This window comes from Bos indicus x Bos taurus, chromosome 16, assembly GCF_003369695.1.
Source record: "Bos indicus x Bos taurus breed Angus x Brahman F1 hybrid chromosome 16, Bos_hybrid_MaternalHap_v2.0, whole genome shotgun sequence".
In the NCBI taxonomy this organism is placed as follows: Eukaryota; Metazoa; Chordata; class Mammalia; order Artiodactyla; family Bovidae; genus Bos; species Bos indicus x Bos taurus.
The window spans coordinates 19,478,328-19,497,934 of NC_040091.1; the positions used below are offsets into that span (position 1 = coordinate 19,478,328).

Consider the following 19,607-nt stretch of genomic DNA (forward strand, 5'->3'; position numbering starts at 1 on the left):
GTGTTCTAACACCCTAACCTCAGAAAACAAAAGGGGATAATAAAACAACGTTCAGGAAGACCCATGCCTGCAAGTCTTCAATAAGAACAAAATTTAAAAACAAAAAGCCAGTCAAAGTGAATAAAAGTAATTAAGACAATGGGTAAAAAGCTTGTGTTCTTGTATAGGTATATTTAAAAACTTTTTCTAAAATACTTCTTGACTTCGTACATTGTGTGTGTGCTTAGCCACTCAGTTGTGTCCAACTCTTTGCGACCCCATGGAACCCACTAGGCTCCTCTGTCCATGGGGATTTCAGGCAAGAAGACTAGAGTGGGTTGCCATTTCCTTCTCCAAGGGATCTTCCTGACCTAGAAATCAAACTTGGGTGTCTTGCACCTCCTGCATTGGCAGACAGATTCTCTTACCACTGAGCCACCTGGGAAGCCCCTGACTTTGTATATTGATGGAGCCTAAAATATCTATAAAGTCTTCCCTAAAGTTGTCAATTAGACGCTGAGTCAACTCCTGCTCTTGTAGTTAAACCATCACTATTTCCATGCACATGTTACTTCTAATTAATTCATGTCTCTCAACATTGTCCTTTGCCTGTCAAAAGAGTAAGCATTCAATCATCAGCCAACAGTATCCAAGTGCCTTCAGGAGGAATAGATTTGTTTTCCAGGAAAAGATAATATATGAAAAGTCACTAATTCTGAGAAAATATCTTTTGTGGGGGTTTTATTTTTGCAATGGTATGCAGCAAAGCTAGGGATAGGGCTGTGTTGTTCAACGTGAGGCTTGGGGGTGGTGGGCAGAGAGAGCTGGGATGTCAGAGGAAGGAGAAAGATCACAAACCAGGTGTGGTCTAGTGCTCCTGAATTTTAACTTAATGCCTTTAAATTTTATGGAGTTACTTGGCTTATGACAAACAGCTCATTTTATTTGGCACTGGAAAATGGTTTCAAAGGCAGAAAAAAAGGAATCATCTCAAATATTTTTTTAGAAAGTAACTGGTTAGAAAGATATTTCCTCGAAATAAAAAGTATTTTACTTGAGCAACTATGAAGCAGGTTGCTGCTTTTATTTTAAATTAGCAGAATGGTTCCTTTTCATGCCTGTTTTGCTCCAGATAGATGTTGCTTATTTAAGTGAAGGCTAGAGCTTGACTGGCTCAAAAAAGCAAGTCCATTAAATTTACTTTGCAACTGAACTGAGTCAAGTGGGATGGAGTAGAGGAACACTCAAGAGTCTAGTCTATTCTAGAACATAAGCACCAATTGCTTTTCTGGACAGATAGAATTGGGGGAACTATTCACAAACACATTTTCTTTTTAATGGCTCTATCATAAGTTTGTCCATTAAAACATAAAAAGGTTAGATGTAATACATAACACTATCCATATATCTGTAAGAACCTACACAGTAAAAATAAGGGGGATGCATAAAAAATCATAAACTTGAATGAAGCACCTACCCTCACCCCAAAATTATATTTTATGATTTTCAGGAAAGAAGAAAGGAACAGTTTGTTTCAACCCTGGATATTACCGATGCCATTCATAGTTCTGGACTTTCATTTAGAATCATTTTCATTCAGACTAGATCTTCCTAGATTTCAATGACAATGTCAGGCCTGTAGAGCCTATCTTGTGAGATACCAGGAAGTCTTTTAAAACCATTATGTTTAAACTTTCCTTATTTTAGTATAAATGATTTCGTTAACTCCAGTTTACCATTTCTTTAAGTATTTTGTTTTTGCACTCATCAGGTAATTCCTACAACATGCCTTTCTAGGTGGTTTATTGAGACCCCAAACACAGTCCTATACAGATTTCTATGGTTAAAGCTTTCATTTCATATTTAGTTTATATTAATGGACATGCTGAATTCAGTTACAGGGTTTTGTATGTAGCAATTACCCAAAAGATTTTTGACTGGCCACCTATACAAATAAAATTAACATCAATCTTTTTCTAACTGTTTTTACCTAGTAGAAAAACAAAACAAAATACGTATAAATCACGATTCACTAAAAAGTCGAATGTTTTATTCCCCACCTCCCCCTCCCCCACCACACACAAAAATCATCAGTTTCAGAAAGGACAGAGTTGTTTTATTTCTGCCAAAGCTGTGCCTAAAAATATTACATTTCATCAGTTTCACTTATCTTGAAAAGTCCCCAAAGGTTCCCTACCTGAAGCTGGCCATATTTTCAGTGCAAAATAGGCTGAGCTCTGCTATCTAAATCTAGATAAAACTCCTGGGTTTGTAATCTGCACAAAGATCTATACATCTAAATCTCTATGCAAATCAAATGCTTTCCTGCATTCGTGTGAACATTCCAAAGCACCCAGGGCTCAGGGAGCAGGAGGAGGTTCTTACAGATTCTTCCCGGAGCCCTTCTTCTCCTTTCCCTCTATTTATTTATACTAGCTCCCTAAATAATTCACACTGCCTGCTTTTCAGCCCGAATGTGCCTCAGAAGAGGCCTACAATGAGCGATTGCAGTCACCAGATGGACTCGTGAATGCAGCAGGTGGGGCAGATGGCAAGGCGCCCTGTCTGATGCTGCTTGCTTCGGCATGGGCTGCCTTTCTTTCCAGGTACATTATCATCATCCGAACACTGAGTGGTGTGTAGTTTGGGGGTGGGGTGGAAGTGGGGCGCTGGCAAATCTCTGACATGCATTCCTAGAGGAATCATCAATTACCAGCTGCCCTCTTCCTCCCTGCCCCCCACCTCCAGCAACCCTGGATATTTTTACGCTGTTGCTTTGTGAGAGGGTCTGTTAAGACTATGGTGAAGGTTTTGCGATGGACTTTGGCACTAGGGATAAAGAAGGATGCCTGCGTTTTAAAATTCCACCTCGGCTTCATAGCAAGTGAAGAAGAGAGGATTCAAGGGGATGGACACCGGAAAAGTCAGGGAAACTATAAGGGAGAAATGTATTCTCATAGATACTTTGCCAAAAAAAAAACACAAATGAAGGGAAAAGGTAGGTGAGATGACTCAGCTCCTGTCTGTCATACCTTTGCATAAAGGTAAGCTGCCCTTTGCATCTATCCAGTGGAGATCAAAACTGTATCTTTATAGCTTTTCAGTGTTGCAGAAAATATTAGCTGTGCCCAAGTTGAGACAGTTCTGTGTCTCATATTTCTTTAAGAGTCATTTCCCAAAAGTGCAGTATTTCCCTTTCAAAGTTTGTAATTCTATAGTCCTATAGAAAACTGCAATGCCTATCACTTGAAATTGGAAATTTGCAGTCTCATGGTGCCAAGCTATCATGAGACAATCACTCAGTAACATGGAGTATAAATTTTAATTGAGCATAAACACTTGACAAAAATTCTCCCGAGATATTTCTGGCATATTCAGATTGGCAATGGTACTATGACACCATGATTTTAATCCTTCTATAAACTTAACTGATGCCAATATAAATCTTATTACCTAACTTCACTAATCATCTAATTATTAACATCTAAAAATGTGAAAGAGAATCATTTTAATGATCTGAAGCAAACCAAGCTGTATCTTCCCAAAAATAAATAAATAAAACACTTTAATAAAATGCATTCACTGAAGGCAGACTGTAAAGACAGAAAACTGCTTTGAATTCCATCTTTGAGTCCTGGGGCAAATTGAAATCCCAGGCTTTGGGGAACAGCGATGGGCAGTTTTGCAAGACTGCTGGACAAAGACAATAGCTGTGAGATTATCTCAAGATTAAGGGCAAGGTTTCCTTATAAAAATTACCTTTCAATAGTCATTTACTTTGATTAGAATGAATTTACTAACTCAGACTTTGCCCTCACAGTCCAACTACACAAATCTAGCGTTCAAATGCATCCTCTTTGCTTTTCCTATGACCAGGTAAATGTATTCTTACCTGATCTTTTAAAGACTTGATCCCCCTCTCATTTCCAGTCTAAGAAACAAACCATACACGAGTCATTTAGAGTATTTTAAGATGTAATGGCAGCTTTGGTGATCAAAGCTTCAAAGGCTTCACAAGGAAGCAGTCTGGACCAGACTTGACTGCTCCAAGACCCCAATCACACTTTCGCAATATTTAGGACTGAAATGTACCATTTCTGATTTGTGTTCTTGAGGGCTAACTTCTTATCGGCTTTACAGGGCCCAAATCAGAAAATCAGAATGGATGTTTCAATTCACTTAGGTTTTATGTAAAATCCCTGCTACCTAAATTCCTGAAATCATTTTCTGAAGATTGACCCAAGCATAAGTTGAAACATGTTTTGTTTTTTTTTTTTTAATGTACTCAAGATGACTTTATATTTTTATTACTTATTTCAGGAACTTTGTGCCCCAGATAGGATCTATACATGGTCAAATATTCTGGAATGAATGATCAAGAAAACGCAGTTTAATGCACTAAATTGATTAGTGATTGTAAAAATTGCAAAGGAATGAATGTAATCTTTTTTGATGCAATAAGAGAAGCTACTGTAAGCAATCAATTGGACACCAGAGAGTTGGCTATAAAAAATACACTTCAAAAATCAATTTTAAACTGGTATTTTCTAAACTTGATTTTATTAACTCTCCTTAAGCTATTTGTCCATAACCTAATTAATGTACATAACCAAAGGTACTTAATAATACTAAACAGAAGGAAATGGACATTTTTTAGAAAGACATTAAAAGGCAGATGGTAATAAATTAAAATGTAAAGATAATAACTGTAAAATTAATTTTTAGAATTATACATTTTATAGTGATTTGAATGTCTGTTCAGACTTCCACAATTAACCTGGCAGGCCAGATTATTTCTAAAATAAAAGTAGTAGCAAAGTCTCAGCTAAAAAATAACTGCTATTAAAAAAATTAAAAGGTAGTAAGTATAAGCAAAGAGCGATAAAATGAGTGGGTCATTACAATTTAAGCATTGGATGTAAGAGAAAATACAGGTAATGTATGGTATAAGATGCTGCTGAAAGTGAATGATAACTAAAATTTTGATTTCTGACACTGCAAAATTATTCTTTTAGTAAAGTCTATATGATATTCTAAAACAGATGCACCTTATATAAACACCTGTATTTGAACATACTTTTGGAGTATCAGAAATCAGTGTCATGCTATTATATACACATGCAAAAATTTCTACATTTGCTTTGCCCGTGTTTGAAAAGTTAGTACATATGTGTGTCTGTATTTGTGTATGTGTGTGTGTATGTAACACAATTTCTCTGATTTATTTCCTTATTTCAGATGCCTTTCTAGATGTGAATAAGTCTTAGAGTTTCAAAGTACAAGTTAGTTGAAACCTAACAGAGAAAAATAGATATCCAAATTTTATCCTGATACACAGTATATACAAGAATTAGCATAATTTAAACAGAAACATATATTTATATGCCACCTTTCTCTTTCCCAAACAAAATATGGACAAAGTCCCTCAGATGACATAAATTCAGTGCAATGCCCAATTTGTTAAACTCATGCAGTCCCCTATATTAACTATGACTTTTTTTATTTTTAACTATGACCTTTCTTGGTCAGTTTTATTGTTCCTAGGCAGGTAGCACTGATTGGGGAAAAAAATGAAGGGAGAGTGGTTATGATCTCTAATGAAATTACTTATTTATTTGTGGTCTACCTGCCTAGGGGAAAATAGACACTGAGTCATGTAATTAACACAAAAAGAATCTTAGAAGAAACCAACCAACCAACCATATTCTTAAGAGGCAGGAAATACAACGATCAAATAACTAGCAACTTAAAATTTGAGGTAAAGACAGTATCTTTGCAATATTCACCTGTAATCCTGGTTCAAGATTTACCCAGACCACTTTTGCTCTGTTTGGTTTTTCCTCTTGCTGAATATCTGAGAAGAATTTTCAAGTTTTGAGTGTAGAGTTTAAAAAAGAGAGAATGAGCAAATGATCTCTAGCATGCATTCTGGGAACCTCCACAGAACTATTTGCATAGCCCTTGAACACTGTTTAGTAAACAAGGAGTGGACAGGACCAGAGTGGCTTCTCTCTTCGAGTCCTGCTGTCCTTTTTCAAAGCAAGGCAGGGGTTCTGTTTTTAGTACACACTTTGGTTCAGCGTTAATCCTGTTTTATGTTGTTCACACCTGCTGCTGACTAGCAGCCTGCTGATGGGCTGAGGCTCACGCTGCTCAGAGAAATCCCACTCAACTGAGAGGCCGGACAAAAGCTACTGGACAGAGCTGGAAACAAAGCCTGACCAGGGTCCTGAATACATGAGAAGCGGACCCCACAAAATCTCTCCTCTCATTTGCAAATAAAGTCTCCGATGTCCCAAATTTGCCACCCAACAGTAAATGCAACCAAATGCTCTTTTTTTTTTGAAAGCCTAAACCCCATTGGTCTGTCTATAGTCCTCAGTGTTTTCATGTCTTTTGGTAAAATGAATGCCAATATATGCAAAAAAAAAGAAAAAAAGCTTGCAAGAATCAGGTGTACATGACAGCCACCCTCTATGTCCTTACCAAAAGAATCTGTACCTGAAACAAACCGATTATTCACTTAAAATATCCTATTGCTCACCTCTCTATTCATGGAATTTTATATCCCAAAATGAACAGATAGAAAATACATATTCTGCCATCCGTGGCCACCGGCTGACCAGGACAGTGACTTGTATGCTAAGACGGTTCTCCCCCACCCCCCAGCCTGCACTGCATGTGCCTAATAGCAAACATCAAAAGGAATGACTTCTTTTTTGATCTTAGTACCAGCGATAAATCAAATTCAGTGCCACAGACAGAGGGGAAATGCACTACTAAAGGAAAACTCCAAGGCTGACAGTGGGACCAGTCGGAGGCATTCGCTCAATCAAGTTTCAGTAAACGATGCCCACCCTCCCTCTCTCTGGAAACAAGATGTAAGCTGTCATGTGCTTACCCAGAGCGAGAAAAACTTACCCAGTCCTGACGTGACCCTAAGTCAAGATGCACTTTCTGCTGACATTTCCAGCGGTGGTCCCAGAGCCCCTCCCACCCACCGAAAGACAGAGTCAATTTCCTTCCTATCTGGGAGTCGGATTCTGCCCGCAGGTGGGCACAGAGAGCTCCTACCGGCCGGCACAGCGCAGCCCCGAGATGAGCCGCACATCTGGGGGTGGGGGGGGTGGTGTCAAATAAAGACTCTGGGATCATTTTATTACATCTCCCGAAGCACCTTTCCTGCCTGCCACAGCCAATAAAGCCCCATGGGCTCCACTGCCAGCACTCAGGGAGCCACACGTCTGCCTAACCCACAGCAGTGCATAGATTTAATGGAGCACAGTTTTAATACTTCTCTGGGGGGGACGCATGCAAAGCGCTAACTAGCAAACTAAGGTTCTATTAATGAATGGATGTACAGGTGCCATACTGGAGATGCTGGCAGCTTCTTCCCAGTTTGCTTTCCAACTATCTGCCCCGAGCAACGTGCTCTTTGGGGGCAGTCAGTCCTCGAGCCTAGCTCCTCTGTTGGCGCCATACTCTCCCTCGGCAGTTGAGAAATGTACAGGGATGCTCGGAATCAGAGACGCTACCACAGGTGAGAAGCCAGGTGAAGGCACACTGTTTCCGTCTGTGTAAAACAGTGTTCTTAGGAACTCTCTACTGGTATTAAAGAAAAAAAAAAGTTGTCGAAAAAACGATACTCTACTTGCCGTAACTGCAGACAGAATTCATGTGTTTTTCATCATCAGACACAGCCCATTCGAACACTGAAAACATAGTTGTCACTTTCAATTTGTTTATGGGATATGAACAGCATAGGAGTAAATTCAATTATTATGTGGAATCACACAAAATTGCTGATATTTGACCTAGAAAAATGGCCATTTCATACGGCTCAACCTAATTTAATTAGAATCCTATTATCTTACGTTCATGCAAAAAAGCCTTAAGTTTGATTGGGAAATTTCATAACTTTCCTTCTTGTTTTCCCTCAGAAAGCTACCTCTATTTTTGGTTTTTAATCACTATCAAAAGTGAGATTTTATCGAAGTATATTTCAAGACTTGAGCCTATTAAGATTTGGGGTACACAAGCCTTAGCCATCAAAATTTCACTGGAAATCAAGTTTTGCTCATTAGTCCACCCACTCATTCCATAGAGTGTTTCCTGTAAGGCTTGGCCTTGTGAGAAGCAACTTGGCAACCCCATAAAACAAAAGAGCAAAAGCTTCATCCCAAGGGCCAAGAGGACAGAACGATGGAAAAAGATGGACAAGTCTCAGCTTTGACGTTCTGAACTAAAGGACTTGAATCACGGGTGATTTTCTTCTCCCCCAGTGGCTTTGTAAGTTTGCTCAAGACAGAAAGACTTCAGCGGATATCAGCAGCAGCGGCGGCTCTCAGGTCAGGTGATATTTAGCGTTTTGCATGTAGTATTGGCGATGTGATGAATACCCTCAGATAAGAAGGGGAAGAGGAGCTGCCACGAGCAATTGATCACAGTGTACTACCTGCCTCCGCCTCCAGCGCTGCTCCTAAGTTGGCCCACTCCTGAAGAAAGTGAGGCCACCTTCGTTGGAGGATAGCGCTTTCCTCGGGCACAAGTTTTTATTTCAGTTTGAATCTTACCCCATTGCATTGCCAGTGATGCATTTTTATGTTTACAATTGACATCTTCGTCAAAGAACGAAACCTCTGAGCAACGGCTCAAAAGCATGAAGGTTGCCTGCAGTTAAGTACTTATTTTACACCTAAACGGAGCCCAGTTGTTTTGAGTTAAAATTTAATAAACCTTAAACGGATGACCTTTCTTGCACAGAAAGGCCCAGGGTTACAAAAAAGAAACGAACTTTCCAATGAAATATATTTTAAGGATCTAGTGCTGAACAAAGGGCTAGTTAAAGCTGAATGCTTTGTCAATTTATCAGCTTGTGAACATTCTGTTCCTGAATTCCCCACTGCTCCTGGATGTATGGAACGGTGGTGCCTTGCTTAATCGAATACTATTGATTCGAGTGTGTCACAGTGATCTCATTGAGAGTAATCAATAGTAATCCAAAATCAATCAATCTGGCTCTTGCACTATCATTTATCAAATCTGAATACGCCAAATTATTTGTAGGCGTCAAATTACAAAGAAGAGAAGGGGGGAAAACCGGGGAAGTTAATGGTTTATATTGAAGAGCAAGACCAATGTCTTTGTTTTTTTTTTTTTTCCCTTTAAAATGGACAACTACTTGGCCAAATGCATTTATCTTCTCATTAACGTATCCTAAATTTATAATGAATCTCATTCCATTCTTGGGAAAGAATAAGACTTCTTGTACAGGAGTGAGCTGGTTCAGCATAATCTTTAGAAACTTAAAGATGCCCCAGCTTGCGGAGATCACACCAGCATTTTCCAAGTCTGAGTAGCTACGTTTCAAATGCCTGTCATCCATCTGCTGGTAAAAAGGAGACGGGACTGGCACAGGACAAAACTGCATCTCTGAGGATCAGAAATGATGGCTAATGGAATCAGAGTGGAAAAAGGAAGAGTTAATTTCTCCAGAGAATGTACACCTAGATGCACGTGCTTATCAAAGAAGCTGCTGTTGGCGCTGAGGGTTCCTTTATCAACACATTCACCTGTAATTTAGTCCAGGTAATAAATCCATCTATTCATTACAGCACACACTCAAAAGCACTCCTACTATTTAACGTGAATGAAAAAAAGGCCCAGAGTGTCTAAAACATTTACTTTCGCTAATGTAAAAGTGTTGGCATTTTACTTCATTCGCGATAAGCTGGTGCCAGTGGAAGTGATTATTCTTTTCTTATTCAAAGCCTATCAGCATTTCGAAAAGCTCTCTCCATCTTATCAGGTGTATGAACAGCACAGTTACTGAAAACAGTTTGTCCGGCTCCTCTCTCTTTCTGCCCAGCTATCTGATAAACCCCCAACTAACTAACTGTATTTACACACAATCAAACAGAAGTTGTATCTTCCACGCGCGGTCGCCACATTCCAGTTGGCCGTAGGTTTTTCTGCTGTGACATTAACTTAACCAAAATGTCAGTAGCGAGTACCCCAAACTGACAACAATCAAGAAAACACTATAAAAGCACTCAACTAGAATGCACGACAAACAGAGACAAAAGCAAAACAAATGCGAATAGTTGAAGGCAATCTCTTTGGAATTTGAGGGGGGGCGGGGGATAAAGTGTACCGTGTGTGCAAATCGGGATGAAAATCACGCACTTACCTTTGACCAAAGTAAATGATCTTTTAGCAAAACAGATCAATAGACAGAGAGCAATTGTAAAAGAAAATACTGCTGACATGGAGGGGGTTCAGGAAAGTTTCTAAGAACTGAGCACATATTGCCCCCACATTTCAGTTTATCTCAATGTAGGGCAGAGAGGTTCTATAATGTAAGCAAAGTAAGACAACAGTATCACCGAACTTACCCCATAAACCGAAGACAAGATAGAAAGCAAGGCTGTCACATATGGTGACCACATTCTCAGGACAGATTTTCCAATCATTAAAACCCTCATAAATGCTCTAGACATTAAAGTTTTGTTCACTATAAGGAAATAGAAAAATACAAAAAATACAATTTGAGTGTTTAACCTCATCATTTTTCTCATTCTTCAGAATTAACCAACTGAACAGTCCCATATACAGCTACAAAAAAGAACCATCCTAGAGACTAAGCTAAGGAGATGATCCACTCTCCATTTCTACCTGGTTAAAAAATGCTTTCAGGAGTTCATGGTTCATACAAATCAAGAGACATCCCTAATCATTTCTGGGTAGTTCTTCGGAGCATGAAAGACAATAATGATATTTCTAGAACAGAAGAGAAATATGAAACTTATTTGAACAACTGAATAATAAATTCCTAACCCCATGAAAGAATCTCTGCCTGGGCTTCGGTGCATAAATGGTCCATTTGCTCCTCATCTCCTTTTGCTGAATGGCTAGGAGAGAACAGAAAAAGGCAGCCACATGCTCCCACCTGAGCCCAACTCCTGATTCTGTCTAGACTCCAAGAACAGAATGAGCCTTTTCTCAGATGGGGAGAGCAATAAGATGAATTAGCCAAGTGTGCAGTTGAGTACAATTCAGCTGATGGTTGCCTTTCCATCTGTGACACTATGATCCCAAGACTGGTGAGGCAGGTCTCATTTAAGTCTGTGGCTAAAAGGGGTGCTTCTGTCATTTCTTAGGGCCCAGGACCAACTGTATACAGACACTTTCTCATATATATTTTTTTCTTTCTTTGGCCATGAACTGTTGGTTATGGGTACAACAGTCCTCCCCAAAATATCTAATTTGTTTTAATAGATCAATGGCTGTAAAGAAAGCATTGATAGAGTATTTTTTCATTTAGGGAAAAATGAATACAATGTAACAAGGCAACTTAGATTTTTTGGAGAAGTTAAAGTGCCAGGATAATTTGGATTATGGAGGGCAAAGAGCTATTGATTGAACAACCTCACATTTGAATTTTTCTCTTAAGTACCTTTGTCTCTATAATTTTTCATATGACTCACGATTTTTGCTCACTCTGAACACAATTTTAGATATTTTTTTCAAAGCAAAATAAATGTTTAAAACTACAGACTGTAATAACCTACTAACTGCCTTGAAAAGGACATCTTTTCATACATTTTAGCTCCCATTGTATTAAGAAACTAAATGTATTTATTTAATGAGTCCTTTGTTTAAATTCTCAGAAGCCATTGCAAATGAATAAAATCTTCCTCGAGTACATGAAAAAGGAAATCTCACATACAAAAATACAATTCTGATCATGGAGGAGAAAAAAAGAATTCAGTGTTCTTCTATTTTCTGTGCATAAGTTCTTGATTTACTTTTTTAAATTTCATTTTTTTAACCTATTGAAGAAGCAAGACAAACATGAAAGCACAAGATACCTTATTTTTTTTTCTTTCTCAGAAAATGTATGCAATATGCAACAAAAAAAGAAATGTCCCTTTAAAGTGGACTGACAAGGCTTTTGATTCTCCACTTGTTAAAGACTTTATATACATCACACGTAAGAGCAACTAAGATTCACTACTTTGGACCTTTTTTTTAAAAACAATGAACCCCATTATTATCCCTTTATTTCCAAGATAGTAAAAAGATTTGAACAAGCTTCAGTTACTCTTTTTCTTTTTTTGAACAAAACTCATTATTATCTATGCTTTCTGTAGTCCCACAGAGTTTTAAAGAGAAGTAAGCAAACAAGCTGGTTTTCATTGCAGTTCTACTAGCCATCAATCTCTGATACAATATGAGAATTTATTGGTTGCTTCCCTTTTATTTAGTACCATCTTAAGCAACTGTTTGCAGAGGTGTATGAGGAAGCAAAGTTAAATTGACACGTCTGTGATATGCCTGACAGCCCTTCGTATGCCTAGTATTAATTTGCTTTCTTTGGCTAGGTAAGTGCTGCCAAAGCATATTATATATAATGTGTACTTCCAATCAAAATGATGAAAAGTATATACGCAATTTTGTTTCACTCAAAGCAAGGTGAGAAAGCAGAGGAATGTATATGACAGAGACTGCCTTTAACAATCAAAATATAAATTTGCTTTCAAGTTCTCTTTTTACAATGCAATCTGATCTTCGATAGGCTCTCCATGAGTTTAACACTTTAAATAACTCTTTAATAGATTTTAAATGCCAAAAACCAGTGTTTTCATTTATCAGACTATGTGAAAGAATTCCATATAGCCAGAGGCAGCATTTCTAATGGCTAGTGTTGCATGTTCTATATTTATATTCAAATGCACATACAGATCTATGTCAGTATATTGAAATAAGACTAATTGGCCAGTGAGAAGCCAATTTATTTAAAACTGTACTTTTTCTTTTATTGCTTTGCCTCAGTGAGTTATCTTCCAAATAAATATACATGCATTGCCATCAATTAAAATGACAAAACATTTGAAAAATCAAAACATAAAAAAGCAAGCTTCTTCCAGACATTTTAAAATGCTTTTTATAAATTAAAAAAGGAGGTGCCTGAAGGTATACATACACAACACATATACAATCTGTATCTGCTCAATTTGATGGTTTTGCATAGTTGATTTGAAAATACATTTGGAAAATACTGAGAAATAGTGTCCAAATCAAAGAAAAAGAAACATTTGGCACTTCTGTAAAGAAAAAGTAAAGAGAAAGGGTGTTTGTTATAACTAAATGGAAATTATTTTTATCAGCTAGGTTTCCCAGACTTTGACAGTCGAAATCTAAAATGAACTTGAAACAAGAAGAAGATGCCAGGTAAATCCTTCAAAAGGCAGAAGGCTGTCACTTAACACTCTCAGATAATAAAGGAGCTAACTTTCAGCAGATGGATTGGCATAAAGAAACAGCAGGATTTTTTTAAACAAGAAACATTAAATCTGTTTAAGTATTATACAAACATATAAAGGTAGGAAATGAATCTAGGAATTTAAACAAAATATGCATTAGAACAAGAATTTGAATAGAAAGAGCATTTGGATAAATGTTTTCTCTCAACACTCAGATTCACTGAGCAAAACCACAGACCTTAAACTTACCTCTGAGAATAAAATTCAAAAATTCACAAATCTATGATGTCTTTCATTTGCACATAATGATAATTAATTTTCTATATTTGCTTTTGGCAAAAAATAAAATGATATATTTATATAGTCAGATAAGTGAAATTTTTATTTTGCACTTATTTAAAAGCTATCATGTTTTCATTAAGATATATTTATCAGACCCAACTATATGAGAAAACAATGTAGCTAAGAGCTAATTCAAAACTGGTTCTTGGATATGGGCCCAAACCATTAAATTATGTACTTAATACTAGTGGCTTATTTCCTATTTTACAAATTATTTATGATTTCTATATACTGAATTTCAAAATGATAATTAAAAATGTATAAAATCAGAAACAGATTAATATATTAGGTTACCTGTTACCTGTCATTTATACAGCAGCTAAACCAATTTAGTTTAAAATCAGACTTGGTAAATACCTGAAATACTAATTCAAGGTTAAAATGATGCCTAGGAAATTTAACTAGACACTAGCTGATTAGAAAAACACTTGAGATCCACTTTATTATATAAATACACAAGAACACTCTCAGCAGCACACTTATATTCTACATACATACTTCTTCCCGTGTCTATATATGTATTTCACCTGCATACTATACATGCACATAAATGCACACACATGTGTGTAGTATATTCTACAGACTGCTTTGGATTTTAAAGTAGCGTATGCATAGCTATTTATTTACAATGGGATAGACCATGGACATCCCATACACATGGCTACGAAAATAATAATCAACAGCAAAATATACAAAATGCAGTAAGAGAGAATGTCAAGAGGCAGAGATGCTGGGTGTCATCCCCGGACTCTCAAATACAAATATAAGTATGATTGGAGAAAGAGAACCTAAATATTTCACTGTCAGAGAATGTAGAAAACAGCAATTCATTTCTATCTCATGTGCTTTAGGACAATGACAATTTAATACAAGGCCAGTGGATGTAAAAGAGATAAAAACTGAACAAACTGGGCCAGGGCAATCAAAGATTTTCTCCAGAGAGCTGGCTAGGGCCGGAGCTCAAATGCACTTACAACAGATCAACATTGTATTGTTTCTCTCTTCCATGAATTTGCTATGAAGCAAAATTCAGAGCAGAGCTTATCTGCTGCAATGACTTGAAACTTCTACTGAGATACCTCAACGCTCTCCTCTTATTTGTGAATTCTTGGCAGGTGATTCTGAAAAGTTTATTTGATATTAATTGCTGTCACAGAAATCATGGCTATCAACTGCCACTTGTATGACAAAGTATCAACCATAAGCACAGATTTTGATTTATTTTTATGAAATAACATAAGCAAAGCATTCAGTGCCGAACAGCACTTAGGAAGTCAAACAAAGAAATATTTTGTTTTGTCACTAGGCTAAGAAAAATGTTGAGGAATTTTTCACAAGTGATACGGACTTGAGATTAGGCATTATGCCTACCTTCCAAAAAAACGGCTTCTTCTTTGTCTGTAGTTCTTGCAGGAGTGAGGTATTGTGAAAGTATTGTTAAACAGAGTCATAGAGAAGTTAGCTGCCCCCTTTGATGAATAGCACCATGGACCTAAAATTAATTGCAAAAGTATGGCCTGGCTAATGAGATGGTCCTTATCTTTTTTTAGCACAGGAAGCACAAGTATTTTTCTACTGGCTCAATATTTTACAAAAATGCCTAAACTATTCTTAACTCAGTAAAAATATTATTCAAAGACCTCAAAGACACAAAATAACACAAATTCTAAGATCTAGAAAATTCGGAATGAAAACTAATTTCCTGTATTATTTTCTTTCTAAATGTTTATTTTCTTTTTTGCTTTGAAAAGAAGGACAACAGCAAAAAAAAAAAAATCTTTTCTCTGGTTTCTGTTAGCATTTTTTAAAGCTGAATTACAATACCATTCTTTATAAGATGACCAATATATATCACAGGTCAGATTAAATCAAAGAAATATATCAAAGGCCGTCAATTTAGAATTAAAAAAAAAAAAAAAAGAACAATGATGCCGTATTAGGGGGAAAACACTAGAAAAATGATCATCCATGCAAGAGAATTAATGGATATCCACAAGGGCTTTGCTAATAACATGGGTTAATTACCACTGCAACACACTAGGCTCAGTAAATAAAGCAGCAGTGCCATAAACACATTAAGATGAGAAACCATCACTGGAAGAACCAGCCAACACCATCACCCTTGCCTCTGACCAGGAAATGGGAAGCTGATTCCCAGCCCTTTCTGCACAAGGAGCATTTCTAAACTTACCACCCAATGTGTACAGGGTAATACATAAACGCACTGACACAAAGGGCGAGTGAGACACGGGTGTCCAGCACTTACTCACCACTCCCATTCAACACTGATTCTCTTAACTCAGAACACTTTTTTTTGCTTACTCCAAGGAGAAAATCATAGGTTACATAATTCACACTGTCCGGATATTTCGACTATACGTAGTTTGGGATATGTGGTTATTTAATTTTTAGAGAAACAGAATTAATCTGTTCACTTTAGGGATGTGATGGGCAAGGTTACGAGACTCTACAGCTCAGGAACATTCACCCCGAAGTGCAGCCACTTGTCACTTCCAGCAATTTACAAAAAAATCATCTGAAATCCCCTACCTTTAAGGCTGCAGGTGTTTTCAACAGATTTATAGAGAAGAAACAGGAAGAAAAGTAACATGAGCTCCATGTCTGCAGTGTATTCTTTCTTTGAAAAATAAACTTAAACAGTCTGTTCATAGTTCCCAAATAATATCACATCTAAAGTGACTTCGGCAAGCTCCTATCTTTTTTAGAAAATTGCCTCCACTCTGATGTAGCCTTTTTGTTGTTGTTGTTATTGTATACATTTTCCCTTCCAGCCTATGTTTATCCCATGTATTTCGACATTATAATATTACTTTTGGATAGCTGTATTTCAATTTACTTTAGCTTTTAACAAGGAGTGATGAGGCAGAGAAAAGAATCAAAACCCTGAAGCAGAAACAGTAAACCTTACACAATTAAACTTGCATAGCTCCAAACAGGAATTAAAAAAACAAACAAACACAAATCTGCTTAATTTTTGAGGTCTGGATTTTCATGATCAGGCTGAAATTCAAATACTAAACTGTTCCCTCCTAGCCTTGCCTGTTTTGGAGTGTTTCAATTGCCTTTCCTTCTTCCAACAGCTGTGACAACTGCTAAAACAGTCAGTAAAATTAAGTCCGCTCTATAATCCTGTAGTCAATGTTACATTTTAATCAGAGGTTGAAAGAGAACCGTGATGAGCACACTCATTTAGAATGATTAGACTGACACATATGTCAAAATGAGCAGATATATTATTTTCATCTATTTATGCTATCAGTTATTACTGCTATTAAATGTGAAACAAGCTTTCAAGTATTATGCTCTTTAATGCACTGGCACATTTCCCAAAATTAAAAAAAAAAAAAACATAGTTATAGGTTAACATTTTAGGCTCTCCTGATGGTGGTCAATAAATTGAAGGAATCTTTTCAACAGCCTCCACAGCAGAAATTGTCCAATATTCTCCTCTGAAACTGCATAACTCTGGTTTCATTTCTGTGTATACACACACGTGATGGGGTTTAACCCAGCACAATTACTATGAATATTAATAGCATGTATAAATTCTGTGGTTTATTAATTGAGACAGAGAGGCAGATGCGTTACTAAGCATTAGATCTTTCTGTCTGTCCAGTGAACCACGTAACCATCAGAGCTGCAACCAAACAATAAATCTGTATTTTTTAAAGATGACTTTTAATTGAGCCAAAAAAGAAAGCTAGTTTGAATCTTGCGCCAAAGCCAAAAGGACATGTGTCCTGATTTCATTTAAATGCATCTGCTTTAAGAGGCTTATCTAAACTAATTATTCAAATTAGCCATAAGAAGTTAAATTCAAGGAAACTATTTTACAAAGAAGGCTAGGGGCAGGAGGCAGATTTTTAAAGTTGATTTATTTATTTATGAGAGAAAAGTTCTGACTTGGGTGAGCTTGGATAAGGCATTCTTCCTGACATGAAGGTGTATTCAATTCTCCAGTGCTACAGCCTCAGGTGTACTAACCTTCAAACTCCACTTGAGTGGGCAGTCCTACCTTTCTTTATTTTTCATTTTTATTTTCACACAATTTAAGGTTTCTTCCTTGGAGCGTTTGCAACTGACGCAAGCACTGCCTTCCAATCTTTCGGTTCTTCCTAAGTCCATCCCTGGGCTAACATTCCTGGTGTGAGTGTGTATGCATGCAAGCACGTCTACAGACACGCATACACACACACTCACACTCAAACATACGAGGAGCCACTGAGACTGCAAGTCACTTTTCATCTCTTGCTTAATTACAAAGCAAGGCAATATGCAGTCACTAAGGACCGCTAGTGGACATCTACCTATAATGCATGACCTCCTCCTCTCGAGGGTTTTATGTTTTCTTCACAATCTAGAGAGAACTGTTTGCCAAGAGCACTCTTTTCAGAATTATAACAGTTGGTATTCCTGTAATGGGAAAGCAAAGCCATATAACTGACTCAACAGAAAGAGGAACCAGTGACAGTTACTATGATAAACTAGTATTTTATCTTAACAGTGGGTTGAAATTAAGTTTATGACCTAACTCATTTTTACCCAAGAATGCCTAATTTACTCCTTTTACCCCCTACTCCTCCCCCACCCTGAGCAATACAAATATGTATATTTCCATGGGCATAAAGATATTCATAAATACGAGTGAAACTGCATCTAAGGACAAAAGTACTTTCCTGCATTTTCTGGACATGATACATGAAACAAATCCACAATCTCAGCGTCGTCTGTTCAAGGAGAAATTTAAAAAGTCACTACTGTTTCTTCTTTAGTTTTTTTTTCTCCCTTTAAATATTTATAGCGTGTGAAAAATCTCATGTTACTTAATGGACTGATTTGTCAGTTAAGTGCTGACTTAATGCTAACCATGCAAATAACATTATTCTAGCCCCGGCTTGCATAGGGCTAGTTTTTAAATTGTTCTCTGAAGGAGAATTAGTAAATGTGCAATTTCGCCTCTAACTCTGAGCGGTAAGAAATGACGGGGAGCTGAAAATATCTGTCAAGCTGCAAATACATAAGAGGCACTCAATAGTATAAATCATTTTGAATATTGTATTTTAAAACATCTTTCCTTGGGAAAATGGGTCCTAGTAAAAGATGCATTTTAACAGTTCAGTAAGCATTTGTGCCAAGTGCCTATTCTTAGCACCTGAATAAGAAGTGACTGTCACACAGCTGTTTTACTGACAGTCACTGAGCTTTGCCTCAAAGGTAACATTGTAGTCAGAGAACAATTCTCGACTTCCTGAATTAGGAGATCACCCTCAACACAAAAGGCACAAGACAGACACAAACAAGCACTCGTGCACACGAAATACCCAAGACATTACCTGAATCAGTGCGCCACGATCCCCTCCGTCCACCCCCCACACCCCCCCGCCACACACACACACACACACACACACACACACACGCACCCCCACGACGAGTTTTAAAAAGCAAAGAAAAAGGTACCTACTCTTCCTCGTAGTGCAGGGAAAAAGATTCAGGAAGGCAAAGTTCTACCGAATCCATGTGCGACCGGCAACCATTATTTGTGTACCCCCGCTATAAATCAAAGTTTCCTTGACAGAGCACAGTGCAATTAACACAAATGTTCTCCTAGTGACAAGCCTACAGGCACAGCCAGTTGGGACCAGAGCTCTCACACTCTCCTAATCAAGGACTTAAAGCCCCGATTGGAGCTTATTAATATGAAGTAGAGCTTAACATATGCAGTCCCACCGGCCCAGGCGCGCAGCCGATTGGGGGGCGGCTGCCCAATCAGGAGGGAGGCGACGGGAGGCTGCGAGGAGCCGCGGAACCAGGCAGGTACGAAGGGTGCAGAGACGCGACCCGGCTAGAAACTGAGCGCGAGAGAAAAGGGAGCGGGGACCAGAGATCCGGACGCTCCCAGTAGATACTGCGCTAGGCCCGTGCTTGCTTGCTCTTTTTTCTCTTTTCTCTCCTCCCGTGGGAAGCTAGAAAAGAAACCTAACTAATTTAACCCTCCAAGCC

At 37.8% G+C, this 19,607-nt stretch overlaps 1 protein-coding gene across 4 annotated transcripts in view; it reads right to left on the reverse strand.

The window, feature by feature from the left end:
- ESRRG (estrogen related receptor gamma) overlaps window positions 1-19,607 on the reverse strand; it is a 652,137-nt gene that overhangs the window by 225,870 nt on the left and 406,660 nt on the right. Inside the window, exon 1 of one of the 4 annotated variants that reach the window (XM_027564441.1) lies at window positions 19,069-19,284. The exons of the other annotated variants lie outside the window; for them this stretch is intronic. Coding sequence (XP_027420242.1) covers window positions 19,069-19,124 — 56 coding nt within the window. The 5' untranslated portion in view covers window positions 19,125-19,284. Of the gene's footprint in view, window positions 1-19,068; window positions 19,285-19,607 lie in introns of those variants that run through there. 4 annotated transcript variants of the gene reach the window in all.